The sequence below is a fragment of the Morone saxatilis genome, unplaced genomic scaffold, assembly GCF_004916995.1.
Source record: "Morone saxatilis isolate NCDOM2014 unplaced genomic scaffold, NCSU_SB_2.0 Contig20, whole genome shotgun sequence".
NCBI lineage: Eukaryota > Metazoa > Chordata > Actinopteri > Moronidae > Morone > Morone saxatilis.
This window is the reverse complement of record NW_023339763.1, coordinates 20,188,648-20,212,520: the sequence shown is the minus strand read 5'-3', so window position 1 is coordinate 20,212,520 and position 23,873 is coordinate 20,188,648. Positions and strand designations below refer to the sequence as shown.

General features: G+C 40.7%; 3 protein-coding genes across 5 annotated transcripts in view; all 3 read left to right on the top strand.

The window, feature by feature from the left end:
* The first annotated feature begins 5,132 nt into the window (after positions 1 to 5,132).
* On the top strand, positions 5,133 to 12,169 carry dhx33 (DEAH (Asp-Glu-Ala-His) box polypeptide 33). Its single transcript, XM_035667030.1, has 12 exons — positions 5,133 to 5,589; positions 5,870 to 6,030; positions 6,552 to 6,779; positions 6,977 to 7,147; positions 7,311 to 7,496; positions 7,713 to 7,824; positions 8,672 to 8,831; positions 8,979 to 9,067; positions 9,158 to 9,285; positions 9,428 to 9,631; positions 9,744 to 9,830; positions 10,437 to 12,169. Exons 1-12 carry the CDS (start codon positions 5,379 to 5,381, stop codon positions 10,743 to 10,745), a joined length of 2,046 nt encoding a protein of 681 aa, XP_035522923.1. The 5' UTR covers positions 5,133 to 5,378; the 3' UTR covers positions 10,746 to 12,169.
* A 1,451-nt stretch (positions 12,170 to 13,620) lies between these two features.
* c1qbp (complement component 1, q subcomponent binding protein) lies at positions 13,621 to 16,991 on the top strand. Its single transcript, XM_035667020.1, has 6 exons — positions 13,621 to 14,009; positions 15,275 to 15,425; positions 15,514 to 15,604; positions 15,744 to 15,839; positions 15,934 to 16,059; positions 16,184 to 16,991. Exons 1-6 carry the CDS (start codon positions 13,757 to 13,759, stop codon positions 16,331 to 16,333), a joined length of 867 nt encoding a protein of 288 aa, XP_035522913.1. The 5' UTR covers positions 13,621 to 13,756; the 3' UTR covers positions 16,334 to 16,991.
* Positions 16,992 to 18,778: 1,787 nt separating this feature from the next.
* LOC118331564 (carbohydrate-responsive element-binding protein) overlaps positions 18,779 to 23,873 on the top strand; it is a 20,038-nt gene continuing 14,943 nt past the window's right edge. The window contains exons 1-5 of one of the 3 annotated variants that reach the window (XR_004796888.1): positions 18,779 to 19,191; positions 20,685 to 20,791; positions 21,060 to 21,142; positions 21,338 to 21,427; positions 23,084 to 23,125. Coding sequence is in view for 2 of the 3 variants with exons in the window: in XM_035666599.1 (XP_035522492.1) it covers positions 18,845 to 19,191; positions 20,685 to 20,791; positions 21,060 to 21,142; positions 21,338 to 21,427; positions 23,084 to 23,125 (669 nt within the window). In the remaining variant the exon portion in view is untranslated. The remainder of the gene's footprint in view (positions 19,192 to 20,684; positions 20,792 to 21,059; positions 21,143 to 21,337; positions 21,428 to 23,083; positions 23,126 to 23,873) is intronic. The other 2 variants (XM_035666599.1, XM_035666598.1) reach the window with 2 other exon arrangements.

Sequence of the window (23,873 nt, the reverse complement as noted above, 5' to 3'; positions counted from 1 at the left end):
AAAAAACCATTAGCCCTTTAAAAAATTTATATTAAATCCCATTTCTGCCCATTTAGGAAATTTTCCTAAATGTTACCCTGGGGAAAACCCACCATAACTGTTTTGTTCATTTCCATGTTCCCTTTTAAAAAAAAAAAAGTAGTTTTTTTTGGCAATTGGGCCCACACCTTTTACCATTTTGTTGTTTTTTTTTTAGCCAAGGTTTTATATTTTTCTTAGAAAAAATTGTTATCGCCAGTTTTTTGCATTCTTTCCAAATTCCTCCACCTAGTGTATAATCACTTGAAAATAGGAATCATGTTCATGTTATAATTACCTTACAATAAGACATTTTATGTACAGATGGAGCAGGTTGCCTTCCATGTAGTCTACCATTAGACCAGGGTGGACAAACCAAACACTGGCAGTATATAGGGCCTTTCACGATTTTTGCAAGTTTTGCAACCACCGTATTGTTCTACACCTTTGACAGCCCGTTCTCATTCCAAGGTATATAGATGCGAGTGGTGTTCAGTTACTCGCAATCTGCAACTTCACCACTAGATGCCACTGAACTCTAGACCCAGGTCCTATAATTCTGTGGATTATTTTTTTGTTGAATTGTGTACTTTATCCGACACGTTTCCAACAATTTTTAAAAACTGCGACAGTTTCAAGGGCATATCACGTAGTAGGCGTGTCCTTTAATACTGTGCAACCGCAGATACTGCCTTTAATTACCTGGAAAACACGAGATGCGACAGTGGAGGAGGAAGGAAGTGACTAAGCATGAATAAAACTTCAATACATTACTTTGTCCCTGAAAATGATTTCTGCCTGAGCGACGACTGGTAGATTTTCATCTGTGGTTGTTTAACAGCAAGGGAAATAAGTCATGTGACATTGTTTTGATATCCTGATGATACTTCATGATGTCATCAAACTATATAGTTTCTTAGCGTTTTGATGTGAGAGACCCTTCAAGGGAGAAACTGCGCGTCTAATGCTGTGAGCACCACACATTATTAGTATTAAAGGTGGAGGCAGACATTCTAGGGCCGAATATCTCAAAAACCTGGACAGATAGATTCAAAACTATGGACAGGTGGATAGGTGCCACTAAATAAGTGAGAAGATATTTTCAGTAATTTGGGTGAAGGGGCAGCGTGAGACAGAGACAGAGCTGAAAGTGGGGATCAGCAATCTGTGCTAACATGCTGATGTATAGCAGGTGTCATTTTTACCATGTTCATCATCAGCGTCTTGGCATGCTAACGTTTGCTAATTTGCACTGCACACAGTACAGCCGAGGCTCAGGTGTTTGGGAGTACACCAAAGTACTGGACAAATTCTGACCTGCTGATGGCGCTAGATGAAAAGTCAAGGGATCGGCAAAAGTTATTAGGAGTCCTCCTCTGGGGACCGTGGCAACTTGCAATGGCAATACATCCCAAGTGAGAAAGAAGGTCTGGATTAGAGTTCTCCTATAGTTTGTAAATATGTATTTAGTTTGTAAATATGTATTTACAAAGACCCGGAGGCAAAGTGTGAGGGATAAAGTCAAACAAAATATGTAAATATTTATAAAATATAAGAACACAGCAAGAGGGGAGGGAGAGACCCCGGCACTATTGGCAGAAGAGCCTTGAACTCTGAGCAGCATACATGGGAATGAATTACATTATAATATATTATATACGTGTGACGCAGCCCAGAGCTTGTGCCAATGCTACCTCTTAATTAAAATCATATACATACCAAAATGCATAAATGTAGTAATTTCATTTGTAATGATATATTTCTAATCTCAACTGTCTCAGAATTGTCCCAGACACTGTATCTTTGTTCCCAGGGAGCTACTTTTATTGTCCCCAAGACAACAGGACATCCTTAATTTCGAGTGCTGTTTACTACACTCCTCTTCCTCGGCAATGAAACATTTTCTACAGAATGATGGGGCTAAGTTACAAAGCATTAGTTTCAAAACTTCCTGTGTGTTAACCTGTGCTTCTACCAAGAACATGTTGGTACATGAGCCGTTTCCTTAAAATTTGACTTGTTTTCACATGTCATGCCCTGGTTGCACGATGCTATGTAGGCATGTGCTGCACTGTCTGGACCATTATAGTGGGAAGGTTTTAATATGAGCAATTCAAGGACATTTTCTTCCCCGTGGCTCTGGATGTAAATGCTGTTGCTTAACAGAACTGTTGACACGCTGACTAGGGGCAGGAGAAGGTGATAGTATTGCTATTAATTAAAGCAGAACATTAGAACATTATTGTCAATTTTTTTTGTATGTGGAGCTCAAGAGCATAAAATATTTAGGGCATTAATATATATATATATACTTAAATAACAGCTTTAAATTTCACATCATGAGCCACTAATTCTTGAGGCTCAAAATATAATCACTTGGTTCACTGAAATATTCCCATTGCATACCTCTGTGAATTATCTTGCCTTTGTATTTTACAGTATCCATGAATAAGGTGTTGGTTTTGCAGTTATAAATAGTGTTTCCTTAAAACGGGTTTTGTATTTGTTTAGTGTGACTGTTGTGACTACTGTCAAAAATGGCTATCTTATGTTTTTATTATATGTTGAAGTGGATATGTTATAGACATTTCTGTGGTCTCCTCCAGACAGATTAAAGTCCACCATGCCTAGCAGTAGGCTAAATCCAGCATCAAAAGGCTTATCGGAATCAGAAATAAACACTGTAAACAGACCATATAAAACAGACACACAGACTGCAGTCAGTGTTTGTGAAGTAAACTCACCATGTTGCCCCCTGGTGGCAGCATCAAAGATAAACAACACATTCGAGAGCTTTATTCTGTTAGGGCCCAAACTCATGGAAGATTTAAACTGCCTAAATAAAAACATATCACACTACTGACATTGTGATATGTATTGGAATGTTATGTACGCATTTACTGTGTTATAATTAAATAAATGACAATTCATTCAGTTTGTTTTTAAAGGACCAGTCTGTAGGATTTAGTGGCATCTAGCAGTCAAGTTGCAGACTGCATCTACCTGAACACTGCTCACGTCTGTATCTGACAGTCTGGGAATGAGAACAGGCTGTGAAGTTTGTAGGAGAAACTAAGGTGGCCATGAAACTTGTGAAAGGCGCTATCTGCAGCCAGTGTGTGTTTTGTCTGTTCTGGGCTACTGTAGAAACATGATTGTTCAACATGGCAGACTTGAAAGTGTGTTTTTTGGTAACACAACAATTCCTATATTCAACCAGGTGATTATACACATAATGAAAACTTCAAATTAATATTATGTTCTATTTCTCCCAATAGATCCTCTTAACTGAATTCACTGTGACTTACAGGAGTTGTACAGTCAGGCACTCAGGAATCTTTTTGGCAGCTAATGAACGTTAGTTGTTCAAACCCAGTGGAATTAATTAGTTAACAAGTGTTAGCTTAAAATAAACACTGACTGGTACAATGGAACAGGATAAAAGATGTCTGCAAGGACTACTGTCAGTCAACTGTCACAAACAGTGCTACATTTCAGAAATCTACCATAGAGATTACCTAATATGAGTGTGCTGACACTAATTAACACTTATTAGAATTAGCCCTCTTAAGTGTCTGTTTGTGCAGCTTCCTGCAGCACAGCCCATCCCTTAAAAGTGCAGACAGTCAATAACTAATGGAACTTAGCCTTTATTCATACTGTTTTTTCATACAAGTTAGAGCTAGCAATTCAGTTTAGCGTCAGTTTTTCAACAACCAGCGTACACACCTGCAATTGTTTTCAGAAAAGTTTTTAGTTCCTCACGCTTCGGATCCGGGCCGGTTGAGAGCATGCATTTGAGACTTTTGCCGGCCATGCTGGCTGACCAGCACCACGGCTACATACATGTATATCACATACGGGGGCACCAAAACAGCCTAGTGATGTTATATACAGGGCGCAGAAACTAATGTTCTCATGTTTTGCTGTCATTTAAAGCTCTCCTTTGCAGGACAGGGGGCAAAGCTCAGCTCCACACACACACACATCAGTTATTGTAGTTTTGCATTTTTCATTACTAATTTGTGTGAGTTTGAGTTTTTGAGTGAGTTTGCTTGTTTCCGTTTAGTTTGTATTGTTCAAAAATGTTTAATTTTAGTTTAGTTTTTATTAGTTTCAGTTTTAGTTTTGATAAACTCTAATAACCTTGACAAACAGAAACACACACAGAGCAGATAAACATCAGAGAGACCATGGTGCAGATAGCTGACTGTTAACTCGAGTTGACGACTTAGCTTAAGGACAAAGTAGAAAAACCTGCTTTGTTGTTGTTACACCCACAGCACACTTGCTGACCGAGGAACAAGCTAAAAGGAAAGATGTCTATATGTGTTATTATATAAGTCCGCCAGGAATCTGAGGGCACATCAGGAAGGACTCATACTGACTGACGCCTGTGTGCTTGATGTCATGAATATTATTTATTTTACTGCCATTTAGATTTGTTTTAGTGAAATATTATTCAGTGTATGCAATCAAAAAGCAATTACACTCAGGGCATCCAAATGGCAGACTGCCTGTTGGCTCCCCGCACACATAAATGTGACAAAATATTTTAATCATATGGCTTGACTTCGCATGGATCAAATTCAGGCCAATAACAAACACGTTTCTTTTTCAATTCCTGTATGAGAAAAAAGCTTTTTGGTCCAGCGTGTCATCCCGCAAGCTGCAATACCCTGTGTGGCCACTAAGCTCAAATTCCTTCACAGCCACGACCAGTTCCTGGAGCTTCAGGGAAACCGTGCTTTGCATTTCTTACTGCCAGGTCCATGCTGTCCTCTGCTGGACAAAACAGAAATGCAATACTCTTTTACGCCTTGTTTTGAATGTTGTGATTCGATTTTAATGTGGCATGGAAATTCATTTCAGCACGTTTTTTTTTTATGTACACAGTAAAAACATACACAAAAAAGAACACTGCACTTTATTATTTTTTTTATTCAATACGTTTTTAACTAGGCATTTTAAATCTTCCATAAGGGCAGATGAGTTTTATTTCAGAAACCAGAAATAGCATTGCAGTCCCAGAGTGGGATTTGAACATGTACCATGACACCCGCCCAGCCATAGACAGACATATAAACATCTTTATATGTCTATGGAGGTGTACACAGACAGTGAATGTACCTGACAGTCCACACTCGGGTTAAACTCAACAGAGAACCTGTGACGTCAAACGCCTGCGCCGACGTTTACCACGTGGGGACGTTTCTTGCAGAGGTAGCAAAACATCCGCAGTGACGCTCGCTTGTCTGTCAGAGAGCACGGGAAAACTTTTTGTCGTTTCTTTCGGACATTAAAAGAGTCTCCAGAAAGAGCCGCGAAGCTTTTGCTACCACAGTCCCTTCTTCTAGACCATGCCCCACGACCCCGACCCTCCTCCGGCTAAAAGATTCAAGCCGGGGTCCGTTTTTTTCCGTCTCGATAGGAATAAGCCTGGTATGCTGCTGCCTAGAAAGGGGAATGCAACCACTCCAATAGACGTCCAGAGGAAACAGCTCCCAATCTACCAGGCGAAACCTCAGCTCCTGACCCAACTGAGACAGCTTCACAATGCCATTCTGATAGGTACAGTGCTCCCAGCCGGTCAGCTGACACTGCTGCACTCTCACATAGAGCCACGGTGTCAGCGCTGTAATGTGGTACAGCTCACTTCTAGTTGGTGCATTTCTACACATCTCTTTTTCTTTTAAACTCTTTCAGTTATTATAGCCTGAATTCATTTCCCAACTAAATAAGTGAGTGGTCTGGCATTTAGGCTCAGAAATCCTGTCATTTACAACAGATTTCTAGTGTTTCTAACTTGAGTTTGTTTTTCTTACTTCACCCATTCTTCCAAATGCATCAGGGGAGACTGGCTCTGGGAAGACCACTCAGATCCCCCAGTATCTGTATGAGGCCGGCATCGGACGACAGGGCGTCATTGCCATCACTCAGCCCCGTCGAGTTGCTGCAATCTCACTGGCAGGAAGGGTGGCAGAGGAGAAGAGGACACAGCTCGGCAAGCTGGTATGCACAGACATACATCCCACATACCCAGTGTTTAGTATAGTCTTTGAAATCTAGGCTTTTTATTGTTAACCAACTTAAGTCCTGTTTACATTCATTGTTACTCAACAAATCTCACTGTGTGTGTCCTGGAGGGAAAAAACTCAAGATGAATGCATTTCCTTCCTCATATAACGTTTGCAAAGCTTGAATATTTTCAACCCTGTTTACTGCTATGACTAGCTTGCAGACTTGCCTTTGTTGCCACATTACTATGTATGTAATGTGAAACCATAAGCAGGGATGTGTTTTGGGTCACCCGCATGTGGGCTTGTCCCGAGATGAACAAAGCAAGGATCCACTCACAAAAAACCAGCTTCACGATGCTACACAAACTCTACAGGGAACCTTTAATCCGCAGCTTAATAATAATACAAATCTCCATTGTATGTGCGTGTGCTGTAATAAACATCATTTCACTAGCTGTAGTAATATCAGTACTTCATAAGTCTTGGCTCTTCTAATAAATGGCTTCTTTTCAGGTCGGTTACACGGTGCGTTTTGAGGATGTCACCTCCTCTGAGACAAAGCTGAAGTTCATGACAGATGGCATGCTCCTGCGCGAGGCCATCGGAGACCCCTTACTGCTGCGCTACACTGTGGTGGTCCTGGATGAAGCTCACGAGCGCACCGTGCACACTGATGTGCTGTTCGGCGTGGTTAAGACTGCTCAACGCAGGCGCAGAGAACTTAATAAGATTCCCCTGAAGGTAGGACGACTTCAGACAGATATTTTACTCTCATAGGCTAATCCTTTCGCTGCGTCTGCTCGTGAGATAAAAAGCCTCCCCTACATTCAGTCCTATAAGCTCATTTTCTGCCTCTGCTCTGTTGATCTGTTTGAGCATCTCCTTAAATACACCCAAATCCCAAAGTGCAGCTTCTTTCCTCTGTGTAACCTGCGCAGGTCATAGTGATGTCAGCCACCATGGATGTGGATTTGTTCTCCGAGTACTTCAACAAGTCCCCTGTACTCTACCTGGAGGGCAGGCAGCATCCCATTCAGATCTACTACACCAAGCAGGCCCAGTCAGACTATCTGCAGGCCGCACTCGTCTCCGTCTTCCAGATCCATCAGGTAGTCTTCAATATCTGTGGAGGGACATCTACTTTAATCACTCATGTGGAATCAGCTGTATTTAAATCAAATCCCCAAGAACACTCTGTCCCTTTAGCGAAACTGAGCTGTGTTGATTCTTCTTGACACTGGAACAGAACGCGGTTTTGTGTTTTGTGCACAGGAGGCACCTCCGTCCCATGACATCTTAGTGTTCATGACGGGTCAGGAGGAAATCGAGGCTCTGGCGCGGACGTGCCGGGACATCGCTAAGCATCTGCCCGACGGCTGCGGCCCCATGGTTGTTATCCCTTTGTACGCATCTCTGCCCCCAGCACAGCAGCTCAGGGTCTTCCAGCCAGCTCCCAAGGTAAAGGCAGCACTAAGCACGCAGGAAGAATATTTACACTGTGGCACTGCTGTTCTCAGCTGTGTCTCTGTTTAAGACACGTCTGCCATTGTTTTAGCTGTACTGCAGAAGTGTCACACAATAGTGCCTTGTTCTGTCATCACTGTACAGCCACATGCATCAGTTTTATATTATCGTATGCTTCATGCAGAACGTGGTTCTTTCTGCCTTTTTCAGGGGTGTAGGAAAGTCATCCTCTCAACCAACATCGCCGAGACGTCAGTTACAATATCTGGGATCAAATACGTCATAGACACAGGGATGGTGAAGGCCAAACGTTTCAATCCAGGTAAGTTCATGAAACACCTAATAATGACTAGTGCCTTTATTAGTCAGACAAAGGGGAAAGCAAGTTTTTTTTTAATCACACACAAGCTGAAGCGGAACTTTGTTTTTTTCTTCTTTTCAAACCCATTAATCATCTCACCACGCCTCAGATCTGGTGTCCCTTTGGAAGGGCCCGATCCCTAGGTTGGGAACCACTGGACTAACTTTATATAAAGTAGTTAAAAGTAGCTCCACCTTGACAAGCTACAACAGCAAAATGCTGCTCTAACATCAGTATCAGTTTTATCCACCTAATAATGTCCTATATATTAATATATCAGTACTACTATCAGGTACTGTTTAATAGGCTACTTTAAGTATATTTAAAGGATAATACTTCCGTACTTTTACTTAAGTAAGATTTTGAACACGGGACTTTTACTTACAGTGGAGTCATTTCCATATTATTTTGTTGGTACTTTTACTTCCTCCACCGCTGACTGTAGAGAGCATATACAGTGATCTGCTGATATATATGTATTATATATTAAGTGTGGGAAAGTGGGTATCAGCAACTCGTGCTAACATGCTGATGGGTAGCAGGTGTAATTTTTACCATGTTCATCATCTTAGTTTAGCGTGTTAGCATGCTAACGTTTGCTAATTTGCACTGTGCACAGTACAGCCTGGACAAATAGAAATTTTGACTTGCTGGTGGTGCTAGATGAAAAGTCAAGGGATCACCTTATATATTATACATATACTTTCTGTATATAATTACATCCTCCAAACAGCAACATCAACAATGCTTTATATTTATAACAAACAATATGTGTTGTCTTATTGTACATGTGCTGTGTGACTCTCAGACAGCGGGCTGGAGGTGCTGGCAGTGCAGCGGGTCTCTAAAGCCCAGGCGTGGCAGCGAGCGGGCCGGGCCGGCAGGGAGGACTCTGGCTCCTGCTACCGTCTCTACACTGAGCAGGAATTTGACAACCTCATCCCTATGACGGTGCCTGAGATCCAGAGGTACCGCAGTCCTTTCTATTCATAGAGATAATACAAAAATGTGCTTATCTGCAGGAATCCCTCCCACATGGTGATTTATTTAGGTCAGTGTGATTGAATGGCCTGTTCTCCTGTTCCTTTTCCTGTGTGTGTGTGTGTGTGCTGCAGGTGTAACTTAGCCGGTGTGATGCTGCAGCTCATGGCTCTGGGGATTCCAGATGTGATGAATTTTGATTTCATGTCCAAGCCTTCTCCAGGTAAGATGCAGTTGATCATCTATCACTACACACCTCTGGTCATCCCGGAGGCTCGGTAGGTCGTAGTAACCTGTTGTGTTTTTATCCCAGAGGCCGTCCGTTCTGCTGTGGAGCACCTAGAGCTGCTGGGAGCTGTGGAGAGGAAGGAGGGGCAGGTCTTCCTCACTGCTCTGGGCAAGAAGATGGCAAGCTTCCCTCTGGAGCCTAGATATGCCAAGGTAAAAGATGTTTGGAAATGCATTAGCATTACACAAAAAGATACTGATACTGTTGTGGTTCTGACAAATTGACACACGGGTACGCATAACCCAGATAGAATTTGGTGCAATACTTCCCTGCCTTGTTTGCTCCATCTCACAGACTATCCTGTTGTCCCCCGACTACTCCTGCTCGGATGAGATTTTGAGCATTGTGTCTCTGCTGTCAGTGGACACTGTATTGTACAACCCTCCGGCCCGGCGGGAAGAGGTGCTGGCTGCTCGTAAGAAGTTCAGCTCCAGCGAAGGAGACCACATGACACTGCTCAACATTTACAGGGCGTTCAAGAAAGTCAGCGGTAACAAGGTGAGTAAAGCTGAATGAGTAGGGGGAGGAAAAGTATGTGGCTAAGCAAAATCCACACATCAAATTATGTTGCTTGGCAACCTTCTAATATGGTATGTGTCGACTGTTAAAGGAGTGGTGTCGGGAGAACTTTGTCAACAGCAGGAACATGGGTCTGGTGAAAGAGGTCCAGGCGCAACTCAAAGATATCTGCCTTAAGGTACGCATGTGTAAATCCTCATGAATACTGTGTGGGGCTGGGCATTATCACCTGAAATCAATATCACAATTCATTGTCACCTTTACCTTGTAACCATTAATGAAAGATTGCTACAGCTGTGTACATCTGCAGTATTTATTTGCTTAAGCAGGAAAATTCAAAGTTATTACTTCACATCATTTGTAGCTATGAAAATAATAAATATCCTAAAAATAACTCTCTGTAATCTTTTTCGATCTTGTCACTGTCTGTTTGAAGTTTCTCTCTTTAAAAGTGTCTTGCAGTATTGTTGCTACAGTGCAGCCTTTACCTGAGTTAAATACTGTATTCTGCTGAATGTTTATTTTCCACGTCTGTACATCTTTTGCGCGGATTACATTAATAAAATACTGTTTTTGTTTGCGAGGCACAGCAACAGAGACACAGAGGTACTGTAGAAAAATGAGTACTGTCAGGTTTTTTTTTGTTGCAAAGGTGTAAATAAGAAAACAGCCAACAGTGTCATTATGTTGCAGGAGATGGTAATCATGATATCTAGTTGTGGAATAGTAGTATAATAGGATAATAGTTTTGAGCTAACATGTCCTGCTCTTCATTATTTACCAGCTGAATTTGAAGCTGGGGTCGTGTGGGGCCGACACGGCGAACGTTCGCCGCTGCCTTGCCCACGGGATGTTCGTCAACGCAGCGGAGCTACAACCCGACGGCAGCTACTTAGCTCTGGACACACACCAGCCTGTGGCCATCCACCCCTCCTCCGTCCTTTTCCAGGCCAAGCCAGCATACGTGGTCTTCAATGAGCTGCTGCACACTTCCCGCTGCTACATGAGAGACCTGTGTTTGGTGGACGCCGACTGGCTGCTGGATGCAGCGCCAGAGTACTTCGGCCGCAAACTCCGACCCACCAAGAGCTAACCAACAGAGAAACAGGACTGCAGTAAATCTCTGCAAGGACACCTTCCTCGAATCTCCCAGTGACAGTAAAACTGGAAAATGGATTCTCTCCACAAAGCTGAATTTGGATAAAGACACTTATTGATTTCATACAAATGCAAATCAGAACAGAGAATTTTTTCTGTAGTAAACTTCTCTGGATTTCACTACCTCCCAGTTGACAAGCATTTGGCATATGTCACTGCAGCAGAAATCTGCACATTGAGGCCTCACAACTTTGACTTCCTCTAAGACTGTCATTCAGATTTTATTAACTCTGTTCCCTCTGCCTGATAGTATTTCATCTTGCCATTCGGCCATCTGTTTAACGCTTAAAAAAAGTGTTTTCGAGGTGTCATGCATCAATTCTTTCAACATTTGCATGCATTTTAACAGCACAGAAACTCACAGGAGTTCAGATAAGCAATGTCTTGGGCTGATATGATTTATCTATTCATCCTTTCTTAAAAATCGAATCAGACTCGATAGATTGCTACTTAACTCTATATATGTTAATTTCACAAAATATTGTACTTCTACTTATTCATTCTTAAGCCACTCACCCAACAAGACTCAGAGAGTTATAGTAGACTAACTAGTGGTTGTTCTTTTCAGCACATTTTGAATAATAGTGAGGAGTTGACTCACTTATCTCATCGTGTTCACCTCTGTAATGTTGGCTTCTCAGAAGCTAAGAAAAGCAGTCTTGTCATGAGCCTCACCGTGTAGGTTTTGGTTTATACAAAGTGGTCTTAAAGGGTTTTATATATGCAAGGACAGTAAATTTGTCTAAATCTATGAACGTGGGTTAAAGTATGAGGATTTTACGTCACAGTAACATGATTTCACTTTGATAATTAGTCTACACTCAGCACTCATCCTGTTATCTCGTGCATGCCTTTTTTCAATCTATGATTGTATCACCAGTTCCTCAAACACATGCATATCAGGAGAAACAGCATGCCTTATTCTCCAGCCTCTAGGCAGACTAACCACACATGTATGCTGACAAAAAATGTATGCAATGCATGGAGTTTATAGTTAATGATCTGATCACTCAGGTCTTCCATACTTTGTAGAATCATCACCATGTGGAGGAAAAGGATGGATGCCCCTCTTGTCTTTTTTTTTTACACTGGACTCAGGATTGTAAAATATACACTGTTACCTGAATAAATAACTTTACCAGTTTCTAACTTTTAAAAATACCAAATGCATCTGGGGTTGCTGTAGAGAGTAGTCAGACTGTAACAAAGAGGTTGTATGTTCTGTGTTTGGATCTCATACAGATCGAACTGCCCATGTGCTTTATAAGAGTTATTTTCAGTCACAGAGGAAAAGAAGACCATTTAAGAGCTGCATGTTATGAAATTTGTAAGATTAAATGCATGTCTTTGATGAGTTTATTAAGAGTATATTTAATATAATTTGTAGTCTTACATAACCACTATTGGTATAATTTCTAATAAAAATCCAGTCACTGTCTCAGAGAGCAACTCTGCTTGTTGAGAGTAAAGATTCAGAGGTACAGGGAAAGCATCAGTCACTCCTCAATACAGCCATTATTTAGCCATCTTTAGTTACATGACACATCTCCAAACTATGCAAGATCAGATTAACAGGCAGTGTATTGATGAATTCAACCAACAGTGGTTATTTTTCTGGCATGTCCCCCTTCAGAAGCTAAAGAAAATTTCCCCCACACCACAGTCTTTAGCAATCAATGAGCAGCAAAGCAATTAACAATGACAGGGGAACCAAAATTACTAAAATAAAAAGGTTGAATTTTAATGAATTAAAGGTCAGCACAATAGCATCACCAAACTCTTGTTTGTTTATTTTCCCAACAAAAACCATATTCATTCCTTCATTTTTCCTGAGGTCATCCACACTCCACTGCACTGTCTGAGGACCTCTGCCTCAAAGTAATGTGACCCAGGTGATGCTCAGTGCTCTCAGAGGAGAACTGAAACAAAACCTGAAAGATGCAGAAATGCATGAACCTGCTGGCCAACCATCCAGTGATTCTAATTACATTTTTTTTTTTTAAATGACTAAAGAAATGATTGTTTGAGAAAGAACACATGAAAGTGGGGTTCTTGGAAACAGCTCCATCTTCTGGCAGCAGGGCTTCATGTCGTAATGAGGCAACTGATTCACCTCATTACATTAAAACATACTTTACATGGAATGATGAGAAAGAGACAGATTTAGTTAAACATACAGGAACTTGTGGAGAATACATATATGAAATAAACATGAAACAGTGGGGGAATCATAGAAATAAAAACATATAGAAACATAAAAAATAGACAGTAAATCTTCATCTCTGGGCATGCAAAAAAAGCATAAAATGTCCCCACAAACCTTTAGTGCTATTTCACTGGAATACAGTCTTGTTAGAGACAAGAACAAATATTTTAAGTTATTTTAAAAAACACCAGAAGGAGGGCTTGCTCTTCCTCCATTTGCTACAGTGGATATGATATTAACAATAAGAATGATCATATTAATGTCGAAAATAGGTGAATTTTAATAATCCATATTAAAGAAAATAGGCCAAAAGTCGAAATGTAATGTATCTTAAGTGATATCCAGTTCTTTATATCTGACCAAAATCGTCAATAATACAGAGATACATACTGTATAACCTTCCTCTTTATTGAGCCACAGGGGGCGCTGTCGCATAGGTTGTGACCATATTATTACTTATATCTTTTAAAACATAAATATTACTTAATTTGATTAGGTTATGCCATAAACTATATTACTATATGCTATGTTTAGGATTTGTTTAGATACCGACAGTTATTTAGTTTCTTTTTTTCGCTTTTAAAGTATTATTTCCGGTGCGGAGGTCATAGTTGTGAGAGGTCAATGTGTCCTTCCACACGTGTTTTCTTCTGTAATCTTGGAGGAGCAGCAGTAACGGGGAGCTAGCCGGTCACACTAACTTATTCTGTCCGTACACGTCTTAATATTTCTACACAGTCATGCTCAAGTCCGTTGTCCGTGCGGTGGGAGCCGCTGTTCGCGTTTCTTCAGCCACCACGTCCACAGCCCGAGCTCTGCCGCTCAGCTGCCCGACACTGCGCTCTCCTAGTTCGGCAACAACCCGGCCCTTCACCCGGTCCCTCTGGATGCTGAATAACAACGGAGCCTCGTCAGGATACAGGCCAAAACTGTTTAGTTCGAAAGTGTTGAACCCCTCGGTATCGTGTGGATGTGGAGGACTTCACACGGAAGGTAAGTTGACATTTGATGTCTTAAGTTTTTAAATGAGCTAGCTAGCTTCCCTCGTATCAGCCGGTATTGCATGGCGACAGAGCCACACGCTGTACAGAGAGGACCTCACGTCAATGGGACTTTATTTCTCAACACATTTAAACCTCTAAACACAACAGAACACAACATAACAACATAATTTGAGTCTTTTGCTGTCGGAACTGAATTCAGCACTCACAGTTCCGACATAGAAAATAACGTGTTCATCCTCTCACTGGAGGCAGCTAGCATTAGTTAGCACTCACCTTGAAACACGTTCAGCTGTCACCAGAGCAAATCAAAGAGAGAGATGATAGAAACTACAATAAAAACAGAACAGTGGTTCAAAGAAGTTCTGATTTTGTGTGGTATGTGTTGACATGTGTAATGACATGTTAAGTGTCCAGGTTAGACTGATAAGAAGTGATGTGAAGCACCTTCAATAGCCAATGATGCTTATATTTATTAACTGATGTAACTTAATTACACAGTAACAGTCTTTAAAGGGGAACAGACCAAGTTAATCATCTGTGTTGTGCATATTATTTTGATAACAGTTAAGTTCATTTATTTCAATTGCCCAAAAATGGATCAATAAAACAAAAGCATGGCAGCATTGTATTGTATGTACTGGTGTGGTAGTGACCTATGATAAAACACTGGCAGGGCATAAGCTAATATAAGAGTGGAAGCTCTTACGTAGAGCTGCAAAGATTAGTCAACTAGCTGTCAACTATTACATAAAATGCCAGCAGTTTTTTTCAGTTATTTCTTAAGAAAAAAGTATATTTCAGCTTCTCAAATGTAAATATTTTCTGGTTTCTTTAGTCCTCTATGACAGTAAATTGAATATCTTTGGGTTGAGAATTCCACCTTGGGCTTACGGAGAAATATATCATTTTCTGCCATTTTCTGGACAAAAAAACTAATAGATTTATTGAGAAAATGGTCAGCTGCTTGATGAAAACAAGGGTTACTTGCACCCCATTCTTGGTATAAATTTATCTAACCAAGAGCACTGTATAGAAGCCTGGGAATGCAGCCTTGACGTAGGCGTGCCAGCTGGAGGTTTTAGGGGGAAGGTTGCCTTGAAAAGCTTTCTGCGTGCAGTTAAAGTCCATGAAACAGTCCAAAGCAGAGTTAAGGAAACTTGCATTGCAGTTTCTGCAGCACAAGAAAGTTTGAATTTCCACTACACACGTTCTGTCATAATTACATAATACACCCTGTTGTACTTTTTTAAACAGGTGACAAAGCATTTGGTGAATTCCTGTCTGATGAAATCAAAGAGGAGAGGAAGATCCAGAAAAATAAAAGCCTTCCCAAGATGTCTGGAGGATGGGAACTGGAGATGAACGGCACAGAGGCAAAACTCACAAGAAGTGTTGCTGGAGAGAAGTAAGGCTGGCACTGATGGTTGTTATCCAATCCTTGTTGACTGTTGGGCACACTAATGAGCTCTGGATCTGTCTTCTTCTTTTTTCAGAGTCACTGTCACATTCAATGTCAACAACAGCATTCCTCCTAACTTTGAGGAAGAGGCAGAACAAGGACAGCAGAAGTCAGCAGAAGAAGAGGTGAGTTAGAACAAACCTGACGTGTGTGTAAGCAGTTGTACCTGCACTGGCTAGCAGAATTGTGTTTGAAATAGAAATTGACTGTTAACATTAAAAAAATGAACATTAAAAAGATTATAATCCTGTTGTTTCTCTACAGCCAGAAATTGTGTCATCACCGAACTTTGTTGTTGAAGTGACAAAACAGGCTTCAAAACATTCCCTGGTGTTTGACTGCCATTTTCCTGAAGACGAGGTAAGCATAGACTGCACTGACTTATACAGAGAAGAACATATCAGATGTGTACTATTGGCAGCAGTTTGGTAACTCGGTGATTTGCTTTTCATAGATGAGCCACGGTGAAGGAGAAGAGGAGAGCGACATCTTTGCCATTCGTGAGGTCAGTTTCCAGCCTGAGGGAGACTCAGATTGGAAGGAGACCAGCTATACACTCAACACAGACTCTCTGGACTGGGTAAGATTTGAGTAAACGGAAGATAATCAGAACTTCATACACAACACAGTTATTGAAGCCAGTGATACCTGTGAACATGAATCATTTTAACTGGAAACAACTTCAATGTTGTGGTGTTCTCCAGGCCCTGTATGACCACCTGATGGACTTCCTGGCCGACCGGGGGGTGGACAACACCTTTGCCGATGAAATGATGGAGCTGAGCACGGCCATCGAGCATCAAGAGTATATTAAGTTCCTGGAAGACCTCGTAGGCTTTGTCAAATGTAACTAATGTTAGCTATAAGCTCAATTTCACTTTTGTTCAACACACATCTCAACAACAAAGTTGGAGGTATGACGAGACCATGATCAGACTAAAGGCGGCACTGATTTATTGAATGATTGATAGCTTTGGCACTCTAAAGCAACTGATGAATACTGCCATTGGTGTCTGTCAGCCATGTTGCCAGCGGTTGTCACATTAATACAACGTGAAATGTTGCAAATGTGTTCCCTTTGTTTAAAATGTGACTATATTTTTCTGTAAGTTAAAGGAGGTAGTTTAAATGAAATATAATGAAGGCCATGAACAATGCAGGTCAGACAATGTGCAGAAACCATCATTATAAGATATATATTTAAATTTTTAGTCTCAACTGCAGTGGTTTAATGTGGTCCAATTAGTATCTGTGAATGTTCAACTGTCCTAAAGCCAATAAAGGGACAATGTGTCAAGATGTAAAGGCAAAACATAAAGCTCCTTAAGTTAAGTTATTGCTTCTGGTTTTATAACTTGACAATCCTGCTTAGCTTTTGATAAGGGAGTTCATGTTCACTAATACTAATGTGACTGACAGACTATAATGTGTGTAGTCTAAATTTGAATGGCACACATCAGCATGTCTTCAGTGAATAGAAGATCAGTGTCCAATAAAACAGTTTAATATTAATGGATGATGTTATGGTTGTTTTTTAATGCCAAGTCAGAATCGGACCACCAGTTGTTACTGATAAAAACACTTTTGAACTTATGTATGTCAGACCTTAAGAAAAGCAAGTGTAAGCTAGAGTTTGAACATGTGTATATGATTAAGGATTGGATATGGGTCTTCAGATCTTAAAATACTTAAGAGTCAAAGTATAAAGAAAAGGATAAGTTGCATGTTTTACTGTCAGAGCTTCTGTGACCTTGGAAAATAGTCTTTACAAGCAATCACACACACACACACACACAGCTTTAATGCCCATGTTCTGAGTCCCAGTAGATACTGTGTTTCATAAGGACTTGCAACACTAAAATGTTTTTAAATTATATTTAGTACGAGTGCAACATCTCAAGCAAGATATAGTGCACATCTCCAGATTCAATCAAATATGTGTGGCACCATGCAAATACACAAATGCAATATATTGAAAATACTATCACGCAGTGATGTATACACAAAATCAAAGTAATGAGGTCATGCAAAATGTAATAGCAAAAGGCAGTCAACTGGGGAAAGGGGGGTCAGATATCAAAATGAAACTTGCACTGGTTAGAGTGAGTTACATTCTGCAAAACCATGCTGTTTAAATCAACTAAAAACAAGACTGAGGTTTGTTTGAAAAACCTGTAATTAGCCCAGAGAAGTCCTTATTAACAACTGCCCATCAGCAAACTAATACATATATTGAACTATTTTAAATGACACTATAGCTGTATCAAAGTAGACGAAACACCTCAACTTTATTCTTTTTCACCACCAAGTTATTTAGTTTCATAGTTTGTTCAGCGGTGAAATACTGGTAGGCACAATGATCTTTGAGCCCTGTTGGTCCAGAGGGATGGTACCGTATACCGTCTGCCTCATGGTAACAGCTAGTATACGCTAAAAAGGGGATGTGATCCCTCTTTTATATAATATATATACGTATATATCATTTATTTTAATTTTACAACAGAGGGTGGTATAATGAAAGTGCATTACATTATATTACAGAATACACAGGTATTTAATAAAAAAAAACTTAACTTATACATCATGTCATGTAGCATGTCGGGAAGGGGGCTAAAAAAACGCTCCAAAGTTTGGGCGATGGAAAAGCTGGCATTATCATTTTGTAAGGGATCCCTTGACCTCTGACCTCAAGATATCTGAATGAAATGGGTTCTTTGGGTACCCACGAGTGAGTCTCCCCTTTACAGACATGCCCACCATGCAGTTTAGGGCAAAAAAACATGCCCTACTTTGCATGTGGTATAAATATGTTATTTTCACCTTGTGTATTTGAATGAACTCTGCAATCTGTATGTGAAATCTGAGACACATACTTGATGCCACCCCTGCGTAATGCCAGTGCCCCACTTGTGTCACCCCAGTTAAAAAAGTCTGGAAACCCCCCTGGGTGAAAGAAGAAAAACACATTTCTGAGTGAAGAGGGACTTTAAACAACAAATCCCATCAGCAGCAAAACTAACCATCTTCATAATTGTTGTAACATTTCCTACTAGAGTTGTCCTATTAATAATTAGTTGTCAGTGATTGGTGCTAGAAGGACTTTACCTCCGGAGGAAGTTGACATAATGATAGTAGCTCTTACACAACAGTGCACACACACTGTCAGAGCTGTGGACAGACACAGTTGTCTCTCAGCTGACAGATGAGGGCCCTCACTGCTGTTAGCAAGCGGCACTTGTTGGAGGAAATATTGGACTATCTGAAGAAAACAAGGGAGGAGGAGGAGGAGGAGGAGGAGGCGGGGGAGTCAGCTGAGGAGAAAGTTCACAGTTTGACGGACAGCCGACCCTGAATTAAAGCGCACCATGGCGGGCAAAGGGAGAGTTTGTTCAGCCGGACAGAGCCAGCTCCAGGACTCCTCGGACTCGGACTCGGAGGCGGAGGGGCAACCTGCGCGGGCGGCCGGTACCGGAGCGTCCGCCGGCTCGATCCCCCGCAGCCAGGTCATCCACAGCGGACACTTCATGGTGTCGTCGCCCCACAGCGACTCCGCGCCGCGCAGGAGGAGAAGCGGCGGCTCTCTCAGATATGACTTTGACACGGTGAACAGGACGTGGTGCCAGACGTACCGGTACGGCCCGCTCAGCTCCGGGAGCCTGAGCATCGACCCGACTCTGACCCGCCTGTTTGACTGCATGTCCCTGGCCTACAGGTGGGTCAAATGAGCAGACTTCACCTACTCACCTACAGATGAGTCTAGAAGCACCATTTTATTTCCAGTTCTTTTTATCTGCAGGAATGGAAGTGCATAAAAGTTATTAGAAGCGCGCATGCATCATAATACATCTAGATCTTATAAACCAGAGTGATTTTCATATTGAAGATTTCAGATAAAATGGTGCCCCACATATTAAAAAGTGAAATGAATAAAGAGAATAAAGAGAAAAAAGAACCTGTAGGCCATTTTTTGGTGTAGTTTATGATTTACATGTTTTTATAAGCCACAAACTACACAGTGTACAGGAGGAGCTCCACATAAAAGATGTGTGTTTTTAAAACTAGGGTTGGGTTGTAATGTGTTTGGATGTGTTGGAAGAGGGATTTTGCAGTCTCTTGTGCAACAGCTTGGAAAATCTTCACTGAAAACTGGACTTTGATTCTGGTTGGCAGCGGTGCAATTATTACAGTGTAACTGAGGGAAAGGAGAGAAGATCCTCAAGTGATGCCTCTGGCCTATATGGGTTTTTTTTTTTTAAGTTAGCAAGCCTCTTTGACTTAACCCCACTCTTATTTTAGTGTTTATTATCATCAGTTATTACACACAGGGGTTTTAAACTGAGATATCAAAATCAGTGTTTTCATTTTATTCCCTGTTTTTGAATCTGTTTTTCTTTCTGAGTGACGGAGCAAACCATGAAAAGAAAGCACATGTTCTTGCAGGGACGTCTTTAAATCCTGCTTTAACAACTTGTTTATAAGAGTTGCCATCAACCTTTGGCCCAAAGACCACATTTCTGCTACCAGTCACTGTGTCAATTTTGTATTATTTATGTAGTTTGTTGAAAGTTGCACAATAAGCCCTGAGCCAGGGCCATTGACATAAAGAACTTAAACAGAAAACATAAACTGTATGCTTTTTTTCACATCTAAGTGATATATGTAATGTATATACAGTATCATGTTCAGCAGGTAGAGTGTATTTGAGCAACCTGCTCCTCTGCTGCACAGTATTTGTCATTAACCAGACTGCTGTTAATTGTTATCTCCTAAAAGGTTGTTTTTTTCGGTAACATGCTGTCTGCTGGTTTGGAGTGTGTGAAGTGCACCGATGTCACTCCATTAAAAGTATGTTGAAAATGAAACACCCCTCCTGGGTTCCTAGCAACTCCCCGAGCACCTCACATTAGGGGGCCTCTGTTCAGCACTCAGCAGGCTGAGGGACACTGGGAAAAAAGTGCAAACAGCCTGTCGCTGGTTCACTGGTGAATAAGCTGATTGGGCACTATTAGTCAAAATCAGGACACTTTTCCCACAGGGGTGAGGTTACTGATTCTTTTTCCACTCCGTCCAATTTCATCTAAAGAGTATCTCATTTAATCTTATTTTAATGTTGGTCGCATTTTTATTTAAATGGAAGGAACAAAAAATACACAAATTTGACAAAACTGTGCCTTTTGGTTTTGGGTTGGTTTGGTTTTTTTGCAGTGGTAAGATAGTCTCTCCCAAGTGGAAGTCTTTCAAGGGTCTGCGGTTGCTGTGGAGGGATAAGATCCGTCTGAACAACGCCATCTGGAGAGCTTGGTTCATTCAGTGTAAGTCCACCTCTCTCCACCTCTTCTCTCTGCTCTATGCATATTCTTTAATGTCCCTCCATTAATAATGAAGCAGGACATTACTGCCAAACGCCTCACAATATGTTAGACAAGGAATCAAAAGAGAAGAACAACTAAACATAAATAAAGAATTGAACAGTATTCCACAAGCTGCGTTCAATAAGACACCATGGTAAGAAAATAAATGTTTTCTCTTCGAACAGCTGGAAAACTGTTGATTATGTTGCTCTGTATCTGCTGTATTTAGATGTGGAAAAGAGGAAGAACCCAGTGTGTGGGTTTGTCTCACCGCTGGAGGGCTCGGAGGCCGATTCACACCGAAAGCCTGAAGTAAGTGATTTCTGTCACAGGAGGCGATGTATTTTTAATAGAGTCAGACTGTTGGGGTCTTTTCTAATCTACACATGGTTCCAAATTCGGGGGAAAACATTAATGTGTATTTGTTTTTTTTATTGTACACTGATGAGATTTAACGTTTGTATGATTCACTCTGTACAGACAGTTAACTGCTTGGTATTTTAACAGGCGATTGTATTAGAGGGCAGCTACTGGAAGCGAAGGATTGAGGTGGTGATCAAGGAATATCACAAATGGAGGATTTACTATAAGAAGAGGGTGAGCACTCTTTTGCACTCACTTTTACACCAATTTCATCTGTCGTATATTCTTATTTGGTCTGTTAGTCCAGACTAAAATACCTCAGCTACTGGTTCAATTGATGTGAAACGTTGTAGAGACATTCGTGGTCCCCAGTGACATAAATTGACATTACTGGATTGGTTGCTGCAAAACTGGTCACAGATATTCAACGTTCCTAGAGCCGTGGTTCTCAAACTTTTTGTACCCAAGGTGCACCAAAGGGCAAGCCAAAATCTCAAGGCACACCTATATTCATAACAACAACAAAAAACTTCCATCAACGCAGCAACATACCCATTTAAAGCTATATGTAACATCTGTATGTAAACATTAGACCTAGGTTATATATTTTGTTGAGTTGTGTACCTACATTATTATAGAGAAATCTGTAATTTTATTCCTGTAATGGTGTGTCCACCGGTCTCCTGTCAATACCGTTATACCCCCATTGTGCATGCGTTGGGGTTGTCATAAATTGACTTTTCATCCAGTTTTAAGCTAAATTTTACGATACACTTTTTAGATCTTGGACATTGTTAACTATATTTTAGGATTTTAGTCATCAGACGTCTAGATCTTAAGTTATCAAAGAAACAAGCTGAGTTAACGTTAGAAGCCCCTCAAGATGAATTGTTGTAACTTTGGTGATTTGTAGCCCCATCACTGCCCAATACTTAAGTTTATGACCATATATACTTTTTTATATTTTACACATACTACGTTAACTGTTATGCACCAAAATACTAAAGCAAATTCCATGTAAGTGAAAATCTACTTCCCAAAAATCCTGATTCTGATTCTAGTAGTAATAAATAATAAAAGACAGCACCCACCCCAACAACAGGCTGTCCACCCTGCTGCCATCTGGGAAGTGGTACAGAAGTACCCACTGCCATACCACCAGACTTTAGAACAGCTTCTTTCCTGAGGCTATGAGACCACTTAATTCATCCTCAGCACTCCATTTTCATGTGCTAGAGCTGCAAAAGTTGGTTGATTAATTGATTAGTTGTCGACTATTAAAGTAATCACCAGCTATTTTGATAATCACTTAAAGGTTTTGAGTGTTTGCTTAAGAAAAGTTTCCAAATTCTCAAATTTCAGCTTCTCAAATGTGAATATTTTCAGGTTTCTTTAGTGCTCAGTGACAATAAACTGAATGTCTTTGGGTTGTGGACAAAGTAAGACATTTGAGGACGTCACCTTGGATTTTGGGAAACAGTGGTCAACATTTTCTGCCATATTTTGGCAATTAATCAAGAAAATGATGGACAGATTAATTGATAATGAAAATAATCGTTAGTTTCCTTCCTACTGTGTACAACTGTTAAATATATAAGTGTTTTGTTTTTATGAATAGCATAACAGAAACTATAACCAGAATTTCATTATACAACTGAATTTTTTACAATTGTAAAATGACAATGAAATTAGTTTTATGACTGTATCCTTGTAAATAGCAACATTTCCATCAGTCTCAGCTGTACTTGATGTCTATTGCTAATCAGCAAATTTTAGCGTGAAAAATTGTTAAACTAAGCTGGTGAATGTGGTAAATATTATACCTTCTTCTACAATGTCTGTAAACTGTAGTTTATTTCCAGATAAAAATTCTGTTCTTGTCTTTTGCAGCTTCAGAAAAAGAAGGATGATATTCTGTCAATGCTACAGGAGGTATGAAAAAAGTCCTGCTTTAATATTGTTTTACTGTCTGTCTCTCTATAAGTTGTCGAATAACACTAATGTAGACAAATATTGATTTTGACCTTTGAAAACCGAAGTTGGCCGATTGACCCAGGCGTCAGTGTGAGTGCTGGTGACCTGCTAGCGTTGTTTACTTTTGAATGCACAATGCAGAACTCAACATATGATCATCAAAGTCCCCGAAGCGGCTATTTTTAGCACATGGATCTAGCCTCCCTCCGTTAACTAGAGAGGAAAAGAGAGGAGGAAAAAAAAGGGGAGGAAAAAAGAAACAGAAACGTTCAAAACAACTTGCGTCATGGCCTGGCATTTGTAGGCTCTTGACACATATTGATTGCCAGCAGCGACAATACCTCCAACACCCCGTCAGGCTTTATCTTTATTCAGGTGAAATAGCTGCAGAATTGAATGTCATTTAAGCAGCGCTTTGAAAAAGTTGAGCAGCGGAGGGGCAGCGAGTATGACAGTGACGTCACAGTGGCAGAGACAGACAAAAGATAGGGAGAGAAAGAGAAGAGGTAGGAGAAAGGCGAAAGAGAGGAAGGGACCCTGGGGAAGCACCTCATTCATGATAGTATTCACATGACAATTTGACATGTGTCCTCGCAGCTCACTGTCTCATCCCACTATCCCCTCTTTCACCTCTGGCATCACCATTCCTCTGTTTTTATTCACTTTACTGTGTCATTGGAAGTCAAGGTTTTAACTGAGGTCACAA

Excerpts from the sequence above, each read along its gene's own strand:
- dhx33 (XM_035667030.1), top strand. The coding sequence starts at position 5,379 with ATGCCCCACGACCCCGACCCTCCTCCGGCTAAAAGATTCAAGCCGGGG. Across the intron at positions 5,590-5,869 it reads TCACAATGCCATTCTGATAG|GGGAGACTGGCTCTGGGAAG; the intron begins GTACAGTGCTCC and ends CAAATGCATCAG. Across the intron at positions 7,148-7,310 it reads CCGTCTTCCAGATCCATCAG|GAGGCACCTCCGTCCCATGA; the intron begins GTAGTCTTCAAT and ends TTTTGTGCACAG.
- c1qbp (XM_035667020.1), top strand. The coding sequence starts at position 13,757 with ATGCTCAAGTCCGTTGTCCGTGCGGTGGGAGCCGCTGTTCGCGTTTCT. Across the intron at positions 14,010-15,274 it reads TGGAGGACTTCACACGGAAG|GTGACAAAGCATTTGGTGAA; the intron begins GTAAGTTGACAT and ends TTTTTTAAACAG. Across the intron at positions 15,605-15,743 it reads AGAAGTCAGCAGAAGAAGAG|CCAGAAATTGTGTCATCACC; the intron begins GTGAGTTAGAAC and ends GTTTCTCTACAG.